This window comes from Scardinius erythrophthalmus (assembly GCF_964197995.2).
Source record: "Scardinius erythrophthalmus genome assembly, chromosome: 4".
Classification (NCBI taxonomy): domain Eukaryota; kingdom Metazoa; phylum Chordata; class Actinopteri; order Cypriniformes; family Leuciscidae; genus Scardinius; species Scardinius erythrophthalmus.
The window spans coordinates 20758060-20783021 of record NC_138224.1 but is presented as its reverse complement, the minus strand read 5'-3'; the positions used below and the strand labels follow the sequence as shown (position 1 = coordinate 20783021).

The following is a 24962-nucleotide window of genomic DNA, read 5'->3' as shown; positions in this document are numbered from 1 at the left end:
CTGAGAGCGCGTGTAAGTCCCCTATGCACTTCACTGAAGCGAGAGCCAGCAGAAACACAGTCTTGAAAGACAGATGTTTCAGATCAATCGTCTGTAAAGGCTCGAATGGGCCACCTTTCATAGCTTCCAGCACCGTAGAAAGGTCCCATACGGGGACTGAGGGAGGTCTGGGAGGATTCAGTCTCTTAGCCCCTCTAAGGAAGCGGATGACTTAATCGTTCCTTTCTATTGACTGACCAAGCATTGTTCTCGAGAACGCTGCTATAGCCGCCACATAAACTTTGAGCGTGGAAGGGGTCCTGCCCTTATCCAACAGCTCTTGTAGGAAGGAAAGCACCTCCGTCACTCCACAGTCTGTGGGTGACACGCCACGGGCCGTGCACCAGCCCGAAAGCACTGACGTTTTCGAGGAGTAGAGACGTCTCGGAGACGGAGCTCTAGCCTGCGTGATCGTGTTTAACACTCCCTTTGGGAGTTCAGCATGTACCCGTTGATGGCCCAGACATGAAGGGACCACAATTCCGGGTGAGGATGCCAATTCGAGTCGTGGGCCTGAGAGAGGAGGTCTCTCCTCACTGGCACTGGCCACGGGGCAGTGCTCGCTAGCTGCATCACAACCGGGAACCAAGGTTGTTTTTTCCAGAACGGTGCTATGAGCAGTACTGAGCATCTTTCTTCCCTGATCCGCTCTATCACCTGAGGCAGAAGAAAAACGGGGGGAAAAGCATAGAGCGGACGGCGGGGCCATACATGAGCCAGCGCGTCCCTGCTCTTGGAGAAAAATTCCGGACAGTGAGCGTTTTCTTGATACGCGAACAGGTCTGCTTCCGCTCTGCCGAATTTCTTCCACAGCAGTTGTCTGTGGGTGTAGAGACCATTCGCCTGCCGGAACATTGTTCCTGGACAGTCTGTCTGGTCCTATGTTTAGGAGCCCTGGCACGTGCGCTGCTCTCAGCGAGCGCAGGTTGCGCTGAGCCCATACCAGGAGGCGTTCTGCTAGCCTGTGCAGGTTCCTGGACCTGAGGCCGCCCTGGCGATTTATGTAGGACATCACAGATATGTTGTCCGAGCAGACCAGGACGTGGCGTCCTTTTATTCGGGGACAAAAACGCGTCAGCGCGTTGTCTACTGCCAGCATTTCGAGGCAGTTTATGTGCAGAAGCTTCTCCCGTTCTGACCACTGGCCGAAGAACGGTCTGCCCTCGAGCAGCGCTCCCCATCCCGAGGTGGATGCGTCCGTAGACACCACCCTCACCCTCGAGGAAGTCCCCAAGCTTACACCTGATTGGTACCAGTCATCCGCTTTCCAAGGTTTCAGAGCTGTGACGCACTTCTGATTGACCTTGAGACGAAGCAGACCGGATGTCCACGCTCGGCGTGGGACTCGCGCTTTCAGCCAGAACTGCAGTGGGCGCATGCGGAGCAGGCCCAGCTGGAGCACTGATGATGCTGAGGCCATGAGACCTAGCATCTTCTGAAATTTCTTGAGCGGGCAGATGTGCCGCAGCAGAAAGAATTCGCTGCACGCTGAATGTCTACCGCGCGCTGTGGCGATAGTCGTGCTATCATGGACAGCGAGTCCAGCTCTGTGCCCAGGAAAGATATCGTCTGACTGTAAAATAAATAAATATCGTTGCTTTTGGATCTACCTTTTCCTGTGTGTCTGTCACAGTGTCTGGTTGTGTTCCCTGGGGTTCACTAGAGGTCCTCGTTCTCACGATGTCATTCACATTAGACTACAATTCCCAGCATTCTGTTCTGTCACTTATCTGATTATTGCACTCAGCTGGTTCCCATCACTTTGTTAGTTCTGTGTGTATATATGCCCTGTCTGTGTTAGTGTTTGTGACGGAGTCCTTCTGTCACGAACACACACAGGAAAAGGTAGATCCAAAAGCAGTGATATTTATTGGGTAATCCGTACTCACAACTAGTCCAGGCAAGGGTCAAATATCCGGTAAGGCAATCCAAAACACAAGAAATAAACATGAACAGGGCAGATACAAACTTCAGAAGTGCTGACATAAAACAAGGACTCCGTAACAAACACTAACACAGACAGGGCATATATACACACAGAACTAACAAAGTGATGGGAACCAGCTGAGTGCAATAATCAGATAAGTGACAGAACAGAATGCTGGGACTTGTAGTCTAATGTGAATGACACCGTGAGAACGAGGACCTCTAGTGAACCCCAGGGAACACATCCAGACACTGTGACAGAACCTCCCCTCTACGGAGCGACTACCAGACGCTCCATGACAGAAACCAAGACAACACAAGAGTCCAAGAGGAAGGTGGAACGTGAAAAATCCGAGGGAGGGATGGGAGGGCCAGGACCATGCAGGGGAACAGGAACAGGGGGTGATGGCTTAGCCGGCGGCCAGGGCGAAGCAGACAGTTCATCCGGCGGCCAGGGCAAAGCAGACAGTCCATCGGGCGGCCAGGGCAAAGCAGACAGTCCATCGGACGGCCACGGCGGTGAAGACCCCTTGGGCGGCCACGGCAGTGAAGACCAGGGCGAAAACAACCCCTCGGGCGGCCAGGGCGGAGACGACCCCTCGGGCGGCGACGGCGGTGAAGACACCTCGGGCGGCCACGGCGGTGAAGACCCCTCGGGCGGCCAGGGCGGAGACGACCCCTCGGGCGGCCAGGGCGGAGACGACCCCTCGGGCGGCCAGGGCTCAGGAACTGGAACAGACACCACCGGCTCAGGAACAGGAACAGACACCACCGGCTCAGGAACTGGAACAGACACCACCGGCTCAGGAACAGGAACAGACACCACCGGCTCAGGAACTGGAACAGACACCACCGGCTCAGGAACAGGAACAGACACCACCGGCTCAGGAACTGGAACAGACACCACCGGCTCAGGAACAAGAACAGACACCACCGGCTCAGGAACTGGAATAGACACCACCGGCTCAGGAACAGACACCACCGGCTCCGGCTCAGGAACTGGAACAGACACCACCGGCTCAGGAACAGACACCACCGGCTCCGGCTCAGTAACTGGAACTGACACCACCGGCTCAGGAACAGGAACAGACACCACCGGCTCAGGAACAGGAACAGACACCACCGGCTCAGGAACAGGAACAGACACCACCGGCTCAGGAACAGACACCACCGGCTCAGGAACAGACACCACAGGCTCAGGAACAGACACCACCGGCTCAAGTGTGTGCGCAGCCCACACACACCACATGGCTGTGGCCATAATGGCCAGTGTCGCGGTCACTGAGGGCATAGGGACGCGGTCACGCTGCATAGGGACGGCCTCCAAAACGACCGCATGCTGCACAGGGACGGCCTCCAAAATGGCCGCACGCTGCACAGGGACGGCCTCCAAAATGACCAAACGCTGCACAGGGACGGCCTCCAAAATGGCCGCACGCTGCACAGGGACGGCCTCCAAAATGACCAAACGCTGCACAGGGACGGCCTCCAAAATGACCAAACGCTGCACAGGGACGGCCTCTGAAATGACCGCATGCTGCACAGGGACGGCCTCTAAAATGACCGCACGCTGCACAGGGACGGCCTCCAAAATGGCCGCACGCTGCACAGGGACGGCCTCCAAAATGACCAAACGCTGCACAGGGACGGCCTCTGAAATGACCGCATGCTGCACAGGGACGACCACCGGGGCGTTGGGGAGATAAGAAGCCCTTCTCCTCCTCCTCCGTCCTTGATGGCAAGGTGCAGCCTCAGTACTAGACGAGACCAGCGGCGAGGACTTAGAACTGGACAGGACCAGCGGTGAGGACCTTGAGCTGGACGAAACCAGCGGTGAGGATCTTGTGCTAGACCAGTCCAAGCGGAAAGAGAAATGTAAAAAAAAAAAAATAGTTTGAATTACTTTGTTGTAAAATGTATAACATTTAGGATAAATATTGTAATGTAATGTTATTTGATGCATGGTATCTCTTCCATGACTAGCTATTAGGATATCTGCTGTTGATGTAAACCTATTTAATATATGTTATTTCTTCCATGCCTAGCTAGTAACGTTAGGTTGTCTGTAGTTGATGTAATCGTATGTAGCTAGCTAGTAATAACGTTACATGTTATCTCTTCCATGATCTATTAGGTGATGTAGCTAGTAGATGTAAACTTATATAATAAATGTTATCTTTTTCACTTTAATCTCTGTCTAGTAATTGTCTTTTATATCCTAATTTACGGCGCTGCAGCCTGATAGAATAACTGTTTACGTCAATGTTAACATGCACTGCTTAAATTACATCTAGCTAACACGTTAGCTCTGCCTCTCCTCAAAACAAATGTTTTTTTCTCTGTGATCTGTAACGTTGTGTCATTTCTAACAAGTTTAACGTTACCTGTAAAAACAAACATAAAATGGAATAACGTTATACGTTAACGGTTTACAGAGTTCATCCACTAAGCTAACATTAGCTAACGTTATGAGACAGGTACAAACAGCAGTTACACAGAGTACTTACCGGAGCCATTACACCTGGAATCTTGGATGCCGCTGTTAATGTTTCTCGACTTCTGATAGGATTGCTGCAGGAAAATGTTTGATTGTGTAGTTTTCTGTAGAGAAGATTTTATTGTGATTTCCCCAAGATTTTACACCATAGAAAGTGCTCCCGCTTTCATGGCATGTAAGTTACTCATGGATGTGGCTAGTTAGAGAACGCATGTGCTACCGCTACAGTCGTGGTAATGTGACTATATTTTGAACGAATATTATTGGCAGACGTTAGTCACGTGACGATAGAACTTGTTTTTTCATTGGTTAGATGTATAGTACTCCCTCACATTTGCCTAATCCGTTTATTAAACGTAAATTTAGTTTTCAAAAAAATTGGATCGACTTCACACTGCCAACAAACGGATACGTGTTCAGAAAAAAATTATACTACTCTATTCTCGAGGATCTATCATTTCAAAAACTAAAGCAGATAGCAGCGTTCGGCCCACTGTCTAATTGGACAAAGTCTTCAATTATTGGACCATGGCCTCTATCATTTTTATGGAGCAGACTCACTATAATGGTGTCATCCGCATATTTAATAATGGTCCTATTTACATATTTGCTCTGACACGTTTGTATATAGAATGAACAGAAGGGGCCCTATTTTAACGATCTGAAACGCAAGTGTCAAAGCGAAAAGCACAAGTAACGTTGTGGGCGGGTCTTGGCGCTGTTGCTATTTTCCCGGCGGGATAAATGACTCTTGCGCCAGGCGCAAATCTAAAATGGGTTGGTCTGAAGTAGCTTCATTATTCATAGGTGTGGTTTGGGCGTAACGTGAAATAAACCAATCAGAGCGTCATCTCACATTCCCTTTAAGAGCAGACGGGCTTTTTCTAAAGCAGATTCCTATTGTAACGGCAGATTTGCCAGGCGCGCGCCAGGAGCGGTTCACAGCCAAGGATAGCAACGCTCTCGTCAGGGACGTTGGGGATGGAGAAACCCACCCAAATTAACTTCGGTTAAAAAGGCGTATGATAATTTGGGTAAATGTGTAAGCTAGATGTATGCTTTTATAATAAATTGTCTATCTATCTATCTATCTATCTATCTATCTATCTATCTATCTATCTATCTATCTATCTATCTATCTATCTATCTATCGTAATAATGTATGATTTGCAAAAATGAAAACTGCTGCTTCTGTGTAGATGAGAGAACCAAAGTGTATGCGCATTGTGCACACGCTACATTGATTATGGCCAAGCATGCATCCCTTAAAATAGCATATGAATAACATGCGCAACGCGCCACTGACTTTAAACTATTTTTTTCCTGGTTAGTGGCGCAATTGTTTTCTAAACCTGCAAAATAGCATGAGGGAACGTTTGCGCCGGAACACGCCTCCTCTTTGCGCTGAACCGCCCTGGAGAGCGCAAGTGTATTTCCTAACTTACCGACGTGCGTCTGTGGAGGGGAAAAGTCCGCAAAATAGGAATGATACATGCGTCGGTGTACAAAGTCAATTGCACTGGGTGCAAGATAGGGCCCTATGAGTTTCTAAGAGTAAAAAACATTTTGAGGATTCTTTGGCCAAAAACATGTTAAATCAGTCAAATATGGACTACAGTCTGGCTGATAAAACAACACGAGAAGTCTTTATAGTAGGAGAAATATGTATAGTAAGGTAAATGTTCAAGGTCTCTGGCCAGAAATATGTTCAGAAGGTCAAATATGGACTTCTGTATGGCTGATTTAACATCAGAAGGAGTCTATACATTTATGATAGACAAAATCCTTTTGAGAACTCTTTGGTCAAATTATTTTTCAATCAGTCAAATATGGACTACTGTCTGACTGACTTAACAATATGAGAAGTCAGTCTATATGTATATAGTGAGTTAATGTTCACGGACTCTGGCCAGAAATATGTTCAATAGGTCAAAAATAGACTACTGGCTGGTTAAAATAACATCACAAGAAGTCAATCTGTAGTATAGCAAGATAATGTTCAAGAACTCTTTGGCCAGAAATATGTTCAGTAGGTCAAAATGGGACCTCTGAATAGCTGATTTGTCATCAGAAAGAGTCTATAACTTTATATAGTTTAAAACCTTGTGAGGACCCTTTGACCAGAAATAAGTTCAAAAGGTCAGATATGGATATCTATATGGCTTATGTAGCATTAGAAGGAGTCTATGAGTATAGAAAGTCCATGATTGAAGACTAATTGGCCATAAATATATTGCTTGGGTCAAATATGGACTTCTGTAAGGCTGATTTGACATCAGAAGGAGTCGGTAAGTTTATAATAGTAAAAAATATTTTGAGAATTCTTTGGCCAAAAATATGTTCAATTGGTCGACTACAGTCTGGATGATATAACATCACGAGAAGTCTGTATAGTACGAGAAATATGTATAGTAAGGTTAAAGTTCAAGGTCTCTGTACAGAAATATGTTCCTTGAGTCAAATATGGAATTCTGTATGGATGACGTAACATCAGAAAGAGTCAACAAGTATGGAAAGGTCAAGTTTGGAGTACTCCTTGGCCAGAAAAAAATTTGGTAGGTCAAATATGGACTTTTGTCAGGATGATATAACATCCGAAGATATCAGTCTGAATGTATAGTGTTAATCTTTTAGGACTCTTTGGTCAGAAATATGTTCAGTAGGTCAAAATGGGACCTCTGAATAGCTGATTTATCATCAGAAAGAGTCTATAACTTTCTATAGTTTAAAAGTATAATAAGTTCAAATGGTCAGATATGGATGTCTATATGGCTTATGTAGCATTAGAAGGAGTCTATGAGTATGTATAGAAAGGTCAAGATTGAGGACTCTTTGGCCATAAATATATTCCTTTGGCCAACTAGTTGTTTTTTTTTTTATGGTTTTTGGGTTATTTTTTCAACATTACTACATATTAATTTATGGTTCTCTTTAGTGCAATTTATTATGCTAATATTGTAACCGTTTTTGAGTTGGATTCTGTTGGTGACCATTCAGGCATTGCTCCCTGCTTGGCCATACTTGGTCAGGAAGCTGGGACGCCCTCGACGTGCCATCTTTGTGTTTGTATATTTTATTTGGGTTGGTGGTTTTTGTGTAGTATAATTTTCTCATAATTAGTGGCTAATCCTCTTTCTGTGTCTCCAGGAGCCGGTAGGGATTCGATGTGGAACAGGGGAGGCCGGCTGCCTTTATCTAGAGGCGTGTGCTTCACAGTGTGTGATGTGTGTTGAGACAATTGCCTTGCAGTGCCTTGCAGTCTGATTTGGGGTGAATTTAAATGGGTTTGGACGACCTCTCGAGTGCGCCCGGCCTGCCTTGTTCCTGTGAAGCCTGGCCCTGGAGAAGTATTTTTCTATCCTGTGAGTTTTTAGTGATGTTCATGATGTTTTATTAAAATAAAGTATGTTTTGTATTGTTACCCCTGTCTCACTGGTTTAAATCTTTGCCCTCAGTGGGTAACACTTACCTGTGTGTCCTTCTTTGGAGTATTTCCCTGGTCCTCCACCAGGGTGGCGTAGTCGGGTATAAATTAAAGTGTGATTATAAATTTCTTGCCCATAATATTGCCACATATGCATGTATTTATGTGTGTTTAGATTAGTTATGTTTGTGATTTAGTTAATAAAACTTGTGCACAATACGTATTTGGTTCTGATTCTCTGCTTGCAACAAAGTTTACTTTACAATTTAGATTTTGACTACAGGCTCTTAGTAGTAATGTACAGTAAGAAAGACATTTCCCTCCCCGGAAATGAGTATTTCTTAGAATGAATAGACAATTAACCCTTGAGTGTTCATGGGACGAACAGGTGGGTTGATTGTAATATTAATTTTACTACATTAAGTTAATTCTATTCATAACCAAATATTCATAATCAATTATAACAAGTTATGATTGATCATTAATATTTCTTTGAGCTAACTAGCTACACAGTTATAGCAAAGCTGTCGTAATGGTAGACAAGTCACTAGTCTAAAGAAAACATTACTGTAGTCAAGTGAATTCAAGTCACCTCCATTTATAAAGTGCTTTTTCCAATACAGATTGTTTCAAAGCAGATTTACAGTGATAATAGGAAATGAATGCAACAAAGATTGTTTTGGCAGTACAGCAGCTCTAGAAGAAAGTCATTGTCTAGCTTAAGTAAGTTTTTGATTGATTAATTTGTTGTAAAAATCATTAGTTATTAACTTAAGGGCCGCTTACACAACACCGTTTTCAGCTGAAAACAAGTTTTGAAAGCAATACCGTTATCATTTCCGTGTAAACCATTTCTGTGAAAACGGTGACGGCATTCACATGCACATTACATGTTTAGTCGATAGGCATGTGCATTTGAATGCATATGTGCGCGGCCCACATCTGGTACGTGTGGATTCCACGTATGTCATTCCTCCATATGTTACCATATTTTTAAAATGACCCAGGAACAAAACATAAAAAAAGCACACATATACAAATACAAAATAAAACAACGCAGAACATTATTTTAGAGTATTCTGCTGTTCTGGACCATACAGCATAGGCTCTTGCAGTTCTATGTCCTCGGACTTCCGTTTATCATTCTGTACTTTCCTGTTAATCTGTGTGATGGCCACCCATAACAGGATATATCCTAACAACCGGAGACAGTTGACCAGTCCCAGAAACAGGAACCTAATGAGGGTCACATTACATTTTAGCATGCATCAGTTGGGGCTACATAGAATACTCCTGCAAGATTTGCTCACCTAAAAGTCTCAGTGGCATACATTCTGCAAGCACCTCTTCCACCACATTTCTTGTGACCCCATTTCAGACAGGTAGAGTCAATAAGAGCCCCAAAGTAAATGGGAGCAGGAATGCCACCTTTAAAAGAGTGAAATTGCATTAAAAACAATGCTGTGCCAGACCTTAATGTGAATAACATCTGAATTAATTTCCATTCTTGGGGCATTTCTTCTAAATAAACCCAAACAATACAAATGTGAACTTACCCAAAACTCTTAAAACTAACAGTTGCACGCCCACTGAGAGAGACTTCAGCTCAGGATCCACAATCCTGCAAGAACAGATTAAACATTTAATAAAAATTTCATCCATATAAATACCAATGTGACCCCTAGGGGGCGCTCCAACACACACAATTTTAATATCTAAACTAGAAGACCCAAACAGCGCTCCCCTTTAAACTATTTAGGCAGGTTGTATCCAATGAAGGAACAGAAATGGGACTGATGTACTCAAATATAATTTTATTAAACACTAGACAATAATGTACTGATTGGCAATCAGAGCAGACAATGGTCCCCGTAGATAACAGTGAACAATTCTACAATAAATAAGTCACAGTGAATAAAAGTCTCATAGTAAATGAGTTACAGGATATAAAGTCTAACAATACCAAGACTACAGTGAATAAAGTCGAATAAATAGATACTGTTCACACACTCCAACACTGCAAGAGACACTTCAAACCAAATCGGCCGTGCATACATACACTAACACAGCATTTCACACTTCACACTAGTGAACATTGCAAAATAGACACTGTCCCCAAAGGAGATATTGCACAATGCCCATAGGGCGAATATTGGAGTATAATGATTGCCAAACAGAAAAAAAAAAAAAAAAAAACATTTAGATTAACAAGCTACCACTAGCAGAACTCCATCCTAGGCCCACCTAGGTCCAGGTCACCACAGAGCGGTGGTAGCAGATCCCCAAGACACACACACAAACATCCAAAGAAATAAAAAGTAAAACAGAATGATTAAACCCAGGAAAAACAGTGGCTAGTGACAGACAAAGGCAATCCTCGTTTTTCTTTGGACACCAGCCTAGATGAATTAGAGCTATATGCCCCGTAACAGTAAAGTTAAATGGTGTGGATGACTAATAGCTGTGCACACTCTCACCAGTGTTGCTTGTTGCTGCAAACCCGTGTAGAATCACTACTCGCTATTATGTAAGCAAGTTTCTGTAGACTCGTAACTGCTGGTACCATTTACTGGTCACCATACATGCAGACGCCAAACCGAAGTTCTCCCGTTTACACAGCCGATACACCAAGAGGCTCACTCTTCAACTCACACCGCATTAATGTTTTTCTGTTCATTTTAATTTAAAGGGCGTCACTTACGCCATCTGATCCAAATAATCAGTGCCAGTGAGCGAGCCTTAAAGGTACACTTCCCATCTCAACCACCCTACCTGCTACACAAAGCATGTAAAGTAATTAAACACAACCTCAATGAGATGATGAAGAAGGGAACAGTGCCCAAACAGTTCACAAAGAAGGCGAAAGACTGCAGCCCCAGATAGATGTAGAACATTATAGTACATCTGCTCTCTCGTGAACACTGTCCAAGCACTGCAGAGGAGTTCCCAGCACTCATTCCCCAGCTCTGGACACATGTACAGTGGTGGAATGTCTGACAAACACATGCAAATGAAAAAAATGAAAGAAAAGACACTCAAACACATGTAATAATGAATTTGAGGGCAAGAGTTAAAGATAGTTGTTCACCATATTCTGTCCTGTGCCATGAGTGGAACTGCAGCCTGCGTGACAAGGAGAGATGTAGGTCACTCCATTCTGTCCACACACTGGATCCCATTGGAAGTCAGGACACCCACAGTCGGCATTGCAAGAAGTGAGGACATCACTGCTTATATTCTGAACTTCTATATATCTGCTACATAAACAATTGATCATATTATATTACATATTTATATGACCCTAGATAGGGCAAGCAGTTTGTTAAGGATAGATTCAGTTGATGGATAATGTGTAGTTTCCATGATGCAATAAGAGTGTGACTGGAGGTGAAAGTACCCTTGATAGGGCACCGTGACCCCAGCGATATCTGTATTTACACAGCTAAGAGCAAAGCAAGGTATGGTGAGAAACAATGCGGCAATTGCAGTGAAAAACAACATTCTTGCAGATCCCAGCAGATCCAGTTTAGACCTCTTCACTATCCACCCACTCAGGAACATACCCAGAGCCGATGGTGGAACAGATATCACTCCTACAGAAATATATAAGCACACTCAGTTTAAACAGCCAGCAAAAAAAAAAAAAAAAAAACATGGCCGCAATCATGGCAGTTGTCACCAATGAGAAAGTTGGTCTTGGATGCACTTTGTCCAAACTGCTGTTCCAAATACTTTGGTGTATATGTTATTAATATGGCAAAGGCATTGAATGCCACTACATTGGAAACCAGGTACAGGAGATAGATCTTGTTGGTGAGCAGACGCTTCAGAGACGGCCCAAAATCTAGAAAACAAGCAAATAAGCAAATATTTAGAACAATCTCTTTTATTTGTCATAGTAGACCATAATAACACTTTATAATTTATAATAATAACCACCAATAATTTCCTAAAAACTCATATTCTTCCAAACCTGTATTATGTTGATCTGTGTTACATAAATTTGATTTTCTGAAGGATCCCCTGGCCACCAATTAAATTTGTATAATTAAAAGAGACTGAAACTGTAAAGCTCCATAGTGACACACACACACACACACACACACACACACACACACACACACACACACACACACACACACACACACACACACACACACACACACACACACACACACACACACACACGGTTCGGAGCACTCACACTAGTCAAACGAACCACGCTTTGGTGGTCAAACGCACTCGGGCACGGTTCAAACTGGCTAGTGTGAGTACACCCTTAGTCTCAGTGACTAATTACAGTTTTTTACAATCACTTTGCTACTATTTTCAGAACCTTGATGTCATTTTTCAAAACTTTAGACACAAAACTCAAAACGGTTATCACTTGTAACACAGGCTATCTAATGTTCAAAACATTGCATTGTGTATTCACATCTTTAAAGAAATCTTGCACTTGCACAATCATTGGTTCAAAAAACTAATTTACTGTGAAATACCGTTGAGACATAACTATAGATCACCCACACACAAGCAACTGATAGTTTCATTGTGTCATTGTTCGTACAATCATTAAATATTGTAGAACAAAATAGGTGATACAGGTTTCATTACGGCACTACATGTACAGTAAATACATCTCTGTAAAGGCACTGCAGTAGTAGAGAGAATACTACAGTGGAATCATTGAACAAAGTTTGTAATATATTGATGCAAAACACTACAGTACAATCACAACATAGGTTTATTTGAATCAAAGCAAAAAATAATTAGCTATGAAATAGAAAAGAAAAGACAGTACTGTAAAACATCAAATGCAGTGTTCCTCAACTTGCTTGCTTGTACTGTAAGAAACAGAACAGGAGTGATGATCTATACAGTGCAGTGCTGTCAATACTGTACATAGTCTGAAAAGGTAGTACAGTGTTTGGGACCATAGACACAGTGTCTGATGAAGCAGTATGATCAAATATTAGGCTACATCCATGGATATTGTAGTCTAATTGGTTCATGCTCCATGCTAATTGGTGACAATGAATATCATTATCTTGAAACTTTCATGATTTAGTAAACATGGAAGATTGTTTGTCTGTTTCCATACAACTATGCATTCAGAGTAATGCAATAGTTTCTTATCATTTTGAGCAGTTGTATCAATTGATAGTTAGATCAATGTAAGGAAATGAATAGACACTCATTTGAAATGTAATGTGTGAATTGCCTTTTGAAATAGTAGTACTTTGATGTTAAGTTGTGTCATATTGAACAGGTGATTTTTGTTGAATGAACAAATGATCTAAGTTTTATGTGTATTGTATCCAAGCAATTGAGAAAAGGGTTAGAGTTTTGAAAAATGTGCATTTTGACCATTGGTTGTGAGTTTTGTGTCTAGAGTTGTGAAAAATGACATCAAGGTTCTGAAAATAGTAACAAAGTGATTGTAAAAAACTGTAGATTTAATTAGACCTTGTGGTCTGTGTAAGGTTGCCATACCTTTAGCTATCTCTGTAATGCTGGGTATGTGTTTATGTTGTTTTGAGGGGTTGTCTAGCTCATAGGTTTGGGGGTTTTCAGGTAAAGCTCTTGGCAGGAACCAGAGAGGAAAAGCAGCAAGCAGAGTCAACAGCCCAGAAACCACATAACCCAACCACCAGGCCCCAACCCAGCGAGAGTCCTGAGGGGTGATGGTCACACTCTCTGATAATGAGAAGAATATATACAAATAAACAAACTATGTGTTAGAAAAATATATATGTGACACCTCCACCAGCCCGGGCCACATCATTTCACTATTTGCCCACTCCATATATTCTATCACACCTGCTATCAAGAACAGCATTTATACTCCACAGTCACTCAGTGTCTGATCTCTGATAAGAACAAATGGACTTCTCTGTTCTTAGTTAGTAGAGTTACTCACCTCTTGTCCATCTCAGCTTTCCTTTATAGAAAGACTCCTTATCTTCATCTGTTCTCCATCTGTGTGGTTCCTATCTTACCTGTCCTGCAATCCCAACTGTTACCATCCTTACCTGTTCACTGTCCATAAACTTAAAAAAAATACCCTGCACTTGGGTGCACCATCAAACTGTGTAGACCAGCCCTTTATTATGAAATCAGTGGGATCTTAACTTCTCGCAGAGGACAAGCTGATAACACTCCTCCTTTATCTTAACCACAGGGAGCAACCAGATCTTCAGCCATCTCTGTTGTTGAAATCAACCATACTTTCTTCCATTCCTTTTCCCTGACCATAGAGGCCACTCATGGGCTATAATTCTTGTAGGTAACAGGAGTCTCCATTGAACCTTTTGTTCTGGCCGCAAAGACCAACCTTAATCCTCCTTTACTACTCCACCAGCTCCTCCATGGAATTTCCATCCGTCAGTTCATTAGGGGTCCCTCCTTTCACTGGCTCCCTCTATGTTACTCCTCCCTCCAGTTTGACCTTGTTACCTCTGTCCATTGATTCTGCCAGGCTCCTAGTTCCTTCAGCCTCCATGGCTTCATGTGTTGGGCTCCCCTAATTCTGTTTCTCCTAACTTTCCAGGGAGTCCTATTTTCCCCAAGGTACCAAATGGGTCTGTTCTCCTGGTGACAGTAATGGATGGTGGTAATGGCTCAGTCCATCTACAGCCTGAAGACCAACTTAGTGCTCCCAGCTGCATCTGCTGATACTTCCCCTGAAGCATACTTACCCTGATCCGCTGCAGCATCGGAGATCCTTGTGGCACAACCCACACTTCTGGTTCCCTATGGTGGGTTTCTAATCTTCTAATCTGTTGGCTCTTCTGTGGTCTTCCACTCAGCCGGCTTTCCTGAGGCCTCATAGTCTGCCTTCCTATCCTTTGTCATTTGCTCCTCTGGCCTTTCCTGAGCCCTCCTGCTCCACCATCGTGTTCGACTGTTCTGCCACGATGGTTCCAGTTCTGCCATGGTCTATCTTCTTCTCTGAAAATGCTTCTGTGGTGGTCCCGTTTTCCAGATTGAGACCCTACCGACCCTCTAACTCCACCTTGACCATTACCATATGCATATACCATGAATATGAATATGTATGGTATTTTGTATTTGCATGGTACCTCAAGGTTCTTCAGAGAGGAAGTACTTCCATGGTACATGTCAAAACAAACAAAGTAATACTGCACTTCTTTTTGGTACTTTCTTGTTAGTGACCTCTAAGGTATAACATTTTTAACTCACCTCTATCAACTAAGCCAATGTCCACGTAAAGTCTAGCACAAAGAGATCCTAACAAGTAACCGAAAATTGGCCCGATCACTCCGAGTGTGTGCAGGCAACCTACAGAAAAAAAAAAAAAATGGACTGAATCACATGAGGTACTTTGGTTTGAGATTAAAAAACACACACACACACACACACAATAATTTTCTCACCAATGTAAAATGCAGAGTTTTCTGGGTGTGCATAATCATCTATGAAAGACATTCCCAAAGGAACGATGCTGGCTTCCCCGATGCCACGAATAATGTTTCCCAACAGCACAATCACCCATGTGGGCGAGCTTTCCTCTTCCCCTTTTTGGCATCCTATACAACCCATATAGAGTGCTATGTTGGGTATTTTACTGCAATTTACAATTAAAATACTCCATATGCTCCACATATAACCATGCATTACCGGACACAAGCTGTTGAACAGTATTCTGGGTGTCAGATGAGCATGTGGATCTCACTGTGAAATTATCAGCATCATTAGTGTGGGCGGCAGCTGTATCGTATTTGTACCTGTCAGAAACAATCAGACACATAAATAATAAATACATAATAAATGCATTTAAAATACAGATCTTGAAGAATACTTTGAGGTGGATCTTTATTAAATATTTTAGTATGAATATGGCCATCCATTAATTGATTCAACATAACATTAAAAGTAATTAATAGATGCAATGACTTAAAACACATTTTTTTTATAATCGACAAATCTCTTAAAATATCAGATAAGAAAAATATACCTTTTACATGATGTTTGGACTAAATTACATTTTTTGAGTCATTTTTGAACTTTTCATGAGTTTCAAGAGTTTTTTTTTTAAATCATATGAAACTGAACATGCCTCATTTGTCATTGACCCATGAACGTTACTCACCGGTCCATAATGAAGTGAGGTAAAGCCATTATCAGTGTCCCTATACCCATCAGCAGGACCCCTGCTCCAATGATCTTGGGCCTATGAAACTTAGCGCCAAAGTAGCTTACCACAGTGATGACCAACAGATTACCTGCAAGCAAATGTGACGTTATTTAACAAGCTCTATGTTGTGTCATAGCATACCATCAATCAACTGTCCCAAATTCAGTCACATTACAGCCTCAGTGGTGTGACTCACTGCTATAAGTACTCATCTAATGGGTGAACCTTGGCCCTCATTTCTCAGGGCAGCTCGACACATCTCAACTCACCCATTTCAAAACTGCCATCGATGATACCAACAGTAGAACTTGGGATCTCAAACCGCCTCTCAATCTGAGTGATGGTGCTTTTGGTGTAAGCCCCCGTCAGGGATTTGGAGAAATAACAGAAGGCAAGTACACCAATAAAGATCTTTCCAGGTAGAAAAGAGGGAAGAGGGTAGAAGAGGTAGAAAAGGGTAGAAAAGGGTAGAAAAGAGATTAAGTCAGAAGATTTAACCTTTTTTTTTTTGTCAGGGCCCGTATCCCTAAAGATTCTGAGAATACTCTCAGAGAGCTCCTAACTTAACCTAAAAATTCCTTGCCAGGAGTTTTAGCTTAGAAGTGATTCCAGAACATTTTCAGTGAACTCTGAGCAAGGAATGGATGGAAAATCCTATCTTAGTGAGGAGGTGTGGTTGACCCCGTTGCTAGGTATGAGTCATCATTTCAAAAGCCGTGATTGGTTGATCCTACAAGTTTGATGAAAATTAACTTTTGGTGATAATGAGCAAAGGATGTACCCTCAAATCAATAAACATAATTATACACACTAATCTTATGCAGACTGTAATTGTAAATAATATTTCACATTCAAGAAAATATCTGGAAAATAAAGTAGAAATTGCAACGTTACAACTCAGTGTGGTCTTAACGAGGGTAACACGGCTCAGCTTTTATCAATGTCTGTGATTGCTGGCTGGTCTATTTATGAAGGCTTGTTAACAAATATCCTACAAACACAGAAAATGGAGAAAAAAAGGAATCGCAAGCCGAACTGGACTGAGGAGCAAGGTTTGTTGCTGGCCCAGTTGGTGAACGAACATAAAGGTTGCCTCCTCTGTTGGCCATTTTGTGCAGCTGCTTAGGGGAACTCCTAAGCCACTAAAAGTCCTCTTCCCTGCTCTTAGCAGATCTCGCCTTAGGAGCCCTTTTAAGCGCTAGGAATCTTGAGGAATAGCTTTTATATTAACTGGGATTTTCGTGTCACTTTTAGGGGAAATTCTAAGAAAACGTCATGACTCTGAGAATTTTCTTAGAATTTGGCCGCTAGGAGCCACTTTTTGCACAAAAATTCTTTAGGGATACGGGCCCAGAAGTATAACAGCTATTATACACCACAATTAAAACAAATAATCAGCTAATAGTGGTTCTACACTTGTTGCTCGGTTAAACATGCATATGGTCAAAGCCAATGTCTCTTGCCTTTAGACTTGGGGAGCAGCATTTGGCCTGAGATGTTTTCTTATTACTGTCTGAATACTCCATTGGTCTGGACTCAAAGAACCCCTCTGGGCTGCCCTCCTCTGTCATGTTGAACAATGGGCTAGTGAAGAGGTAAACAAATCACAAACTAATGGAAAATGAAAGAAGACAAACTCTGCAAAGTTGAAGTTGTGTGCTTATGTGGAAAAATGGAAACTGTAAAAAATGTCATAAGTGAAAAAAAATACAATAAAAAAATAAATTTTGATACTATGTTGAACTGCCTCGATGTCTTAAAAACGGACAAAAAATAAATAAAGTTAAGAACCACTATTTAATGGACTTAAGCAGTTACAGTTTTTTCTTAAATAAAAAAGTGTATCCATCCACTTCTATCATGTCAGAGATGATTCAAGGCAAAATACATAGTAATCAAATGCAAACATGAATAAAATATTATTAATTCACAATTTTGAAACACTTACATGTCTAGATGTGTCTTTGAGAGGAAGCAGTTGTATATGCAGTTGAAGTATGCCCAAAGCGGGATCTCTGAAAGTGTCTTTTTCACCTACAGGTCATTATCTAGTATTAATCTTTAACTTCCACAGAAGTCAAGCTTTATTAAGATCCCTTTTGGGCAATTTGGTTGCAGCACAGGCAAACAGACAACAAACTGACACATACATACATACATACATCATAGTAATAAATTACAACACATATTACAAATTACAAAAAATACAAAGAGTACCTAAAATATAAATAATATAAAAGACCTTAAAGGTCCCATGACATGCTATTTTTTGTAGGCTTTAATATAGGCCTTAGTGGTCCCTAGTACTGTATCTGAAATCTCTTTTCAAAAATTCAGCCTCGGTGCAGAATTATAGCCACTACACTGTAAAAAGTTTAACTATTATTTACTCAATTTTATTGGTGAAACATTTTTACACTCAAAAAAATTGAGTAAATTTTAAAGCTGTGAAATCAATGAAATATACTGTATGAATTGAGTAAATGCAAGTAAAAAAATTAAGTAAATCTGAGTAACTGCATCTGGTACATTAACAAATAAAATTGAGTAGAAATAATTTAACATTCAAACATTAAAAAAACAATATTTATGAGTAATATTAACTGTTTTTATTAATGAGTAATATTAACTTTTTTATTTTCTCTAAACCTTTGTAAAATAGTACTCCAGACAACCACCATTATACATTACATTGGCCTTTATTTTCAATGAGTACAGCAATACAGCACATTTTAGACTGTTTTTAACATGTATACAATATTGCCTGCATTTAAACTTATTTAACAAGTAAAAATGAAATATTTAAACATTCAGGTAGCCTAATTCAAGTGTAATCAACCACTCTGTTATCCAATATCCACCGAATCTGCGCTGGTCCTCGTGCCGGAGACAGACTCGTGCTCTGCGGGTGAACTTTGAACTTCATACCGCCGTCCTGCTTCACTCACAGTCGAGGCACAGCCGAAATATACTGCGAGCGACTGACATAACCTGCCAATAAACAAAAAGTGATAGTTCTGAGGACATTTTATCATCCAAATGATAATAATTATATTCATTATCATTATGAAAGTCAGTCATGTGTTTATGCAAAGCGTTTCAATCACGCAAAAAGACAAACGCGGCTCTCGTCTCGTTTAGGTGTCGAATTACGCCTCTGTAGGCTATGTTGTTACGCCTCTGTAGGCTAAATATGATTTAAAGCACAGTAATGATTTTATAGATAAAATAAAACATACACCAACCTGAATTTCACAGTGAAAATGCACCAAATCTGCGACGCTGAGAAGAGAGCTGTTGTTCTGGAGACTGGAGAGTTCAAACAGCCACGCTCACTCCAACCGTCGAGTTTTCGTCACGTCAGAGGGTGGGGGAGGGGGGGGGGGCATTGTTTTAATTGAGTAAACTTACTCAATTTTAAGAGCGTGTTAAATATATTAATAATATTGATTTGAATTAAGTATTTTTTTTTGTTTCTTGAAACAGATCAGTTTAATTAAACATTCTCAAATATTTTGATAGAAATTTCACATATATATTAAGTATATTATAAAGAAATAATTGGTTAGTCAAATACTAAATTATTTTATTGAAAAAAACTTAAATATATCTGTAAATTTTAGATAAAATTAACTGTTGGATTTTTACTCAATTATTTTGGTATGTTTAACTCAAACAATCAAGTAAACAATATACAGAGATTTTATTAAGTTAATAAAGTTAAAAATTTCTGTAATATTTACTAAGCCACAGAATAATTTTTTACAGTGTACAAGCCAGTCCCAGAATGAGCTTCCTTCAGACAGGCCGTTTCGGTGTCTGTAGCTTTAAATGTTAATGAGGAGGAGAAAGGTGGCAAGGTGGAGGGTGGGTGTGGCCTTGACCATCTTGCGCAACGGTACCGGTCCGTGCATGTTAACGTTGGATATAGCAATGGCACGAAGACACGCAGTCGTTCAAGCATTTCAGTTTGACCCAGAATCTGATCCGGATGGAGAAGCAACAACTCAGCGGTTCCAGCAGGACATTTCCGAATGGTTAGTTTAAAATATTATGTCTGGATACGGTACTTTATTCGGATGGTTTACAGTTATTATCATGTAGCTAACGCTAACCTACTGTTGCCTTTTCATGAGAGATCTGTAACATCTGTAATTTATTTAATTCATTTGTACATCCAATTATTGAGCAAGTGTTATGCTTCGCTCGCTCAAAAGCCATGATATCTCTCGTGGACAAACTAAAATCGCGCGTGCGCGTTCCTACTTCCTAGCTCATTTTCTCATGGGCGGAAATATTCTCTGGGCGGGCAAAGCAGAGACAGGGGAGGTAACATTCCTCCTTATGACGTCACAAGGAGGAGATTCAAGATCAGCGCGGTTGAGCGTCCATTTTCTCAAAGGCAGAGAAAGATAACAAAAGCTCGATTTACACCGATTGAAATTTCTAGAAACTTGGGGACCATATACAGGCTAGGGGAAGTCATATTAATGTTAAAAAACCTCAGAAAGTGAAAATTTCATGTCATGGGACCTTTAATAAATACCTTTAAGACTTATTTAATAGTCTGATTGCACTCGGAACAAAACAATATTTGTATCGATTATTTTTAATCTTTGGTGGTCTGTAGCGACGGCCTGAGGGCACATAGAGAACTCTGAATATAAGAAGTGTCCCTTTTTACACAGGGCCTCTGTGTTCAAATCAAACCGCAATCTTTTATCAATAATTGTCCCTAGATATTTATAACTGTCCACACATTCCACCTTATTGTACTTAACAAATGTGTCTTGGGAAGGATGTGTTTGTATTCTGAAGTCAATACTCATATCTTTTGTCTTGGATACATTAATCTGCAAACAGGCATCATCACACCACTTCACGAAATCATCAACCACTGGACCATGGCACGTTGTTCCTTTGGACCGTGGCAGAGTGTTCCTTTAACCCTAATGTGGATCAAACAAAAAACATCACATTTACATGCAGTAGGTTTTTACACAAGTTGTTTACATCCCAACCTGCAAAAGGTCATTTCAGGGAGGTCTCTCGCCCCCTCTCCCTCTCTGCTGTGCACGTGCTACACGTTTTTTGGAGCACAGTCTCTGTCTCCCATGCGCGCTCTTGCTCACTCACTCTAGATTCCGGGAGATTTGAACTAATTCGCGGGCATCAGGGAGCCGCTATCAATATGCGGGAGACTCCCGGAACTTCCGGGAGACTTGGGATGACTTTTTGAAAGAGCAAAAACATTTTTCACCAAGCTGAAATTAACTAATGACTGTATTTGTGTTGCAAAAATAGGTTTTGAGATCCATCGAATTGTACTTATGAGACACTTTGCATTCTTTCCACTGAATAATAACAATGTACTAAATCAGGGTTTCTCAAACTCGGTCCTGGAGGGCCACTGTCCTGCACAGTTTAGCTCCAACCCTGATCAAACACACCTAGCTGTGAGTTTCTAGTGATCCTGAAGACATTGATTAGCTTGCTCAGGTGTGTTTGATCAGGGTTGGAGCTAAACTGTGCAGGACAGTGGCCCTCCAGGACCGAGTTTGAGAAACCCTGTACTAAATGCAGCTTGATACATTTATGCTGTACATGAGTTACTGTTAGGATGCAATGTTGGTCATGGAGAAGGTTTATTTGTATTTAAGTGCAAAAAGGAATTTCCGGTCAAAAAAGTTATGTCATGGGTATTGTGTTCCATCTATAGAGCGGTAGTATTTCTTTACAAAGTGACATTGCCAACTACTAGCCTAGCATGAATAATACAGCGTTTTTAGTCGTTTTCGCAGATCCATGCGAATGGGGATCGTTTTGACCTTTACATTTACATTTATTCATTTAGCAGATGCTTTTATCCAAAGCGACTTACAAATGAAAACAACAGAAGCAGTTAAACTAACAGTAGGACAATGATACGCAAGTGCTATGGCCCTTCTCAGTTTAATCTAACGCAGTATTTTTTTTAATTATTATTATTATAGAACAGAATAGAATAGAATAGTAGAGAAAGTGTTAGTATTACTGGATCAAGTGCTGTCGAAAAAGAAGCTGTCACAGTGTCTGGTTTATGTTCCTTGGGTCTCCACTAGATGTCCTCCTTCCCCACGGTGTCCATCACACTCTTGAACTACATTCCCCATGATCCTTGTCTTTTCATTGCACTCAGCTGTCCCTTATCACTCATCATTGCACTCAGCCTGTTCCCCATTAGCATTGTCATTTCCTTGTGTATATATACCCTGTCTGTTTTAGTGTTTGTCACGGAGTCCTTGTTATTGTCAAACCACTTCTTTGCTCTGTTTTTGCATGTTTATTGTTTTGTGTTTTTGGATTGCCTTATTTGGATTTTGACCCTGGCTTGGACTAGTTGTGAGTACGGATTTTCCCTAATAAACAAACTGCAAATTGGATCTTTCCCCTGTTTCCAGTGTGTGGATCGTGACAGAAGGACTCCGTCACACAAAGAGATCCAGCGGTATGTTTGCCCACTTCTCCTCCCCAGCCACCGAGCGGAGAGGAAAAGATAGGTTTGAGGGAACCCGTTTAGCCATTTTTCGTGGGACCCGGGGAGGTCGCAGAGGAGTTGGTCATCGAGAGGAAGTCCAACATCACTTTCCTCCCCTGCCCCCCTTCGACCCTGAACTCATGAGGGAGGGATCGGAGCCGCCGTCTCGCCATCGTGGACGGAGAAGGGGGAGGAGGCACACGTCTGCCGATCCAGAGAAGGTTCGCGTCACTTCTGCCGATCCTGGGTCTCCGGACAAGATGGCTGCCGCAGAGCTGGTGTCCCCTGAGAAGATGGCCACTGAAACATTATTGGATTATTTTTCTACGCTATTCAATATCCTAGAAATTCCCAGGAGTGTTCACGTCACGTCTACCGATCCAGAGACTTTTCACGTCACGCCTGCCGAGCCTGTGTCTTCGGACAAGATGGCCGCCGCCGAGCCTGTTCACGTCACGCCTGCCGAGCCTGTGTCTTTGGACAAGATGGCCGCCGCCGAGCCTGTTCACGTCACGCCTGCCGAGCCTGTGTCTTCGGACAAGATGGCCGCCGCCAAGCCTGTTCACGTCACGCCTGCCGAGCCTGTGTCTTCGGACAAGATGGCCGCCGCCGAGCCTGTTCACGTCACGCCTGCCGAGCCTGTGTCTTTGGACAAGATGGCCGCCGCCGAGCCTGTTCACATCACGCCTGCCGAGCCTGTGTCCCCTGACAAGATGGCCGCCGTCGAGCCGGTGTCTGTTCCTGAGCCTGAGCCGGTGGTGCCAGTTCCAGGACCTGAGCCGGTGGTGCCAGTTCCAGTGCCTGAGCCGGTGGTGCCAGTTCCAGTGCCAGTTCCAGTGGTGCTAGTTCCAGTGCCTGAGCCGGTGGTGCCAGTTCCAGTACCAGTTCCGGTGGTACCAGTTCCAGTGCCTGAGCTGGTGGTGCCAGTTCCAGTGGTGCCAGTTCCAGTGCCTGAGCCAGTGGTGCCAGTTCCAGTGCCTGAGCCGGTGGTGCCAGTTCCAGTGCCTGAGCCGGTGGTGCCAGTTCCAGTGCCTGAGCCGGTGGTGTCAGTTCCTGAGCCGGTGGTGTCAGTTCCTGAGCCGGTGGTGTCAGTTCCTGAGCCGGTGGTGTCAGTTCCTGAGCCGGTGGTGTCAGTTCCTGAGCCGGTGGTGTCAGTTCCTGAGCCGGTGGTGTCAGTTCCTGAGCCGGTGGTGTCAGTTCCTGAGCCGGTGGTGTCAGTTCCTGAGCCGGTGGTGTCAGTTCCAGTTCCTGAGCCAGTGGTTCCAGTTCCAGTTCCTGAGCCAGTGGTTCCAGTTCCTGAGCCGGTGTCTGTTCCAGTTCCTGAGCCGGTGGTGTCAGTTCCTGAGCCGGTGGTGTCAGTTCCAGTTCCTGAGCCAGTGGTTCCAGTTCCAGTTCCTGAGCCAGTGGTTCCAGTTCCAGTTCCTGAGCCAGTGGTTCCAGTTCCTGAGCCGGTGTCTGTTCCAGTTCCTGAGCCGGTGGTGTCAGTTCCTGAGCCGGTGGTGTCAGTTCCAGTTCCTGAGCCAGTGGTTCCAGTTCCAGTTCCTGAGCCAGTGGTTCCAGTTCCTGAGCCGGTGTCTGTTCCAGTTCCTGAGCCGGTGGTGTCAGTTCCTGAGCCGGTGGTGTCTGTTCCAGTTCCTGAGCCGGTGGTGTCTGTTCCAGTTCCTGAGCCGGTGGTGTCTGTTCCAGTTCCTGAGCCGGTGGTGTCTGTTCCAGTTCCTGAGCCGGTGTCTGTTCCAGTTCCTGAGCCGGTGGTGTCAGTTCCTGAGCCGGTGGTGTCTGTTCCAGTTCCTGAGCCGGTGGTGTCTGTTCCAGTTCCTGAGCCAGTGGTTCCAGTTCCTGAGCCGGTGTCTGTTCCAGTTCCTGAGCCGGTGGTGTCTGTTCTAGTGCCTGAGCCAGTGGTTCCAGTTCCTGAGCCGGTGGTGTCTGTTCCAGTTCCTGAGCCGGTGGTGTCTGTTCCTGTTCCTGAGCCGGTGGTGTCGTCTCCGCCGTGGCCGCCCGAGGGGTCGTCTCCGCCGTGGCCGCCCGAGGGGTCGTCTCCGCCCTGGCCGCCCGAGGGGTCGTCTCCGCCCTGGCCGCCCGAGGGGTCGTCTCCGCCCTGGCCGCCCGAGGGGTCGTCTCCGCCCTGGCCGCCCGAGGGGAAGTCTCCGCCCTGGCCGCCCGAGGGGAAGTCTCCGCCCTGGCCGCCCGAGGGGAAGTCTCCGCCCTGGCCGCCCGAGGGGAAGTCTCCGCCCTGGCCGCCCGAGGGGAAGTCTCCGCCCTGGCCGCCCGAGGGGAAGTCTCCGCCCTGGCCGCCCGAGGGGAAGTCTCCGCCCTGGCCGCCCGAGGGGAAGTCTCCGCCCTGGCCGCCCGAGGGACAGTCTGCTCCGCCCTGGCCGCCCGAGGGGAAGTCTCCGCCCTGGCC

The 24962-nt window shown here is 43.6% G+C and overlaps 1 protein-coding gene across 1 annotated transcript; it reads right to left on the bottom strand.

Annotated features, from left to right (window-relative positions):
* Positions 1–456: 456 nt before the first annotated feature.
* Positions 457–17615, bottom strand: LOC308689266 (solute carrier organic anion transporter family member 1C1-like; the record flags this gene model as incomplete). Its single annotated transcript, XM_081362919.1, has 16 exons — positions 457–696; positions 3248–3812; positions 8985–9122; positions 9197–9314; positions 9443–9507; positions 10692–10879; positions 10975–11140; positions 11284–11479; positions 11566–11730; positions 13380–13583; positions 15090–15188; positions 15284–15436; positions 15528–15634; positions 16000–16132; positions 16314–16455; positions 17508–17615. 16 exons carry the CDS (start codon positions 17613–17615, stop codon positions 457–459), a joined length of 2787 nt encoding a protein of 928 aa, XP_081219045.1.
* Between the last annotated feature and the right edge of the window lie 7347 nt (positions 17616–24962).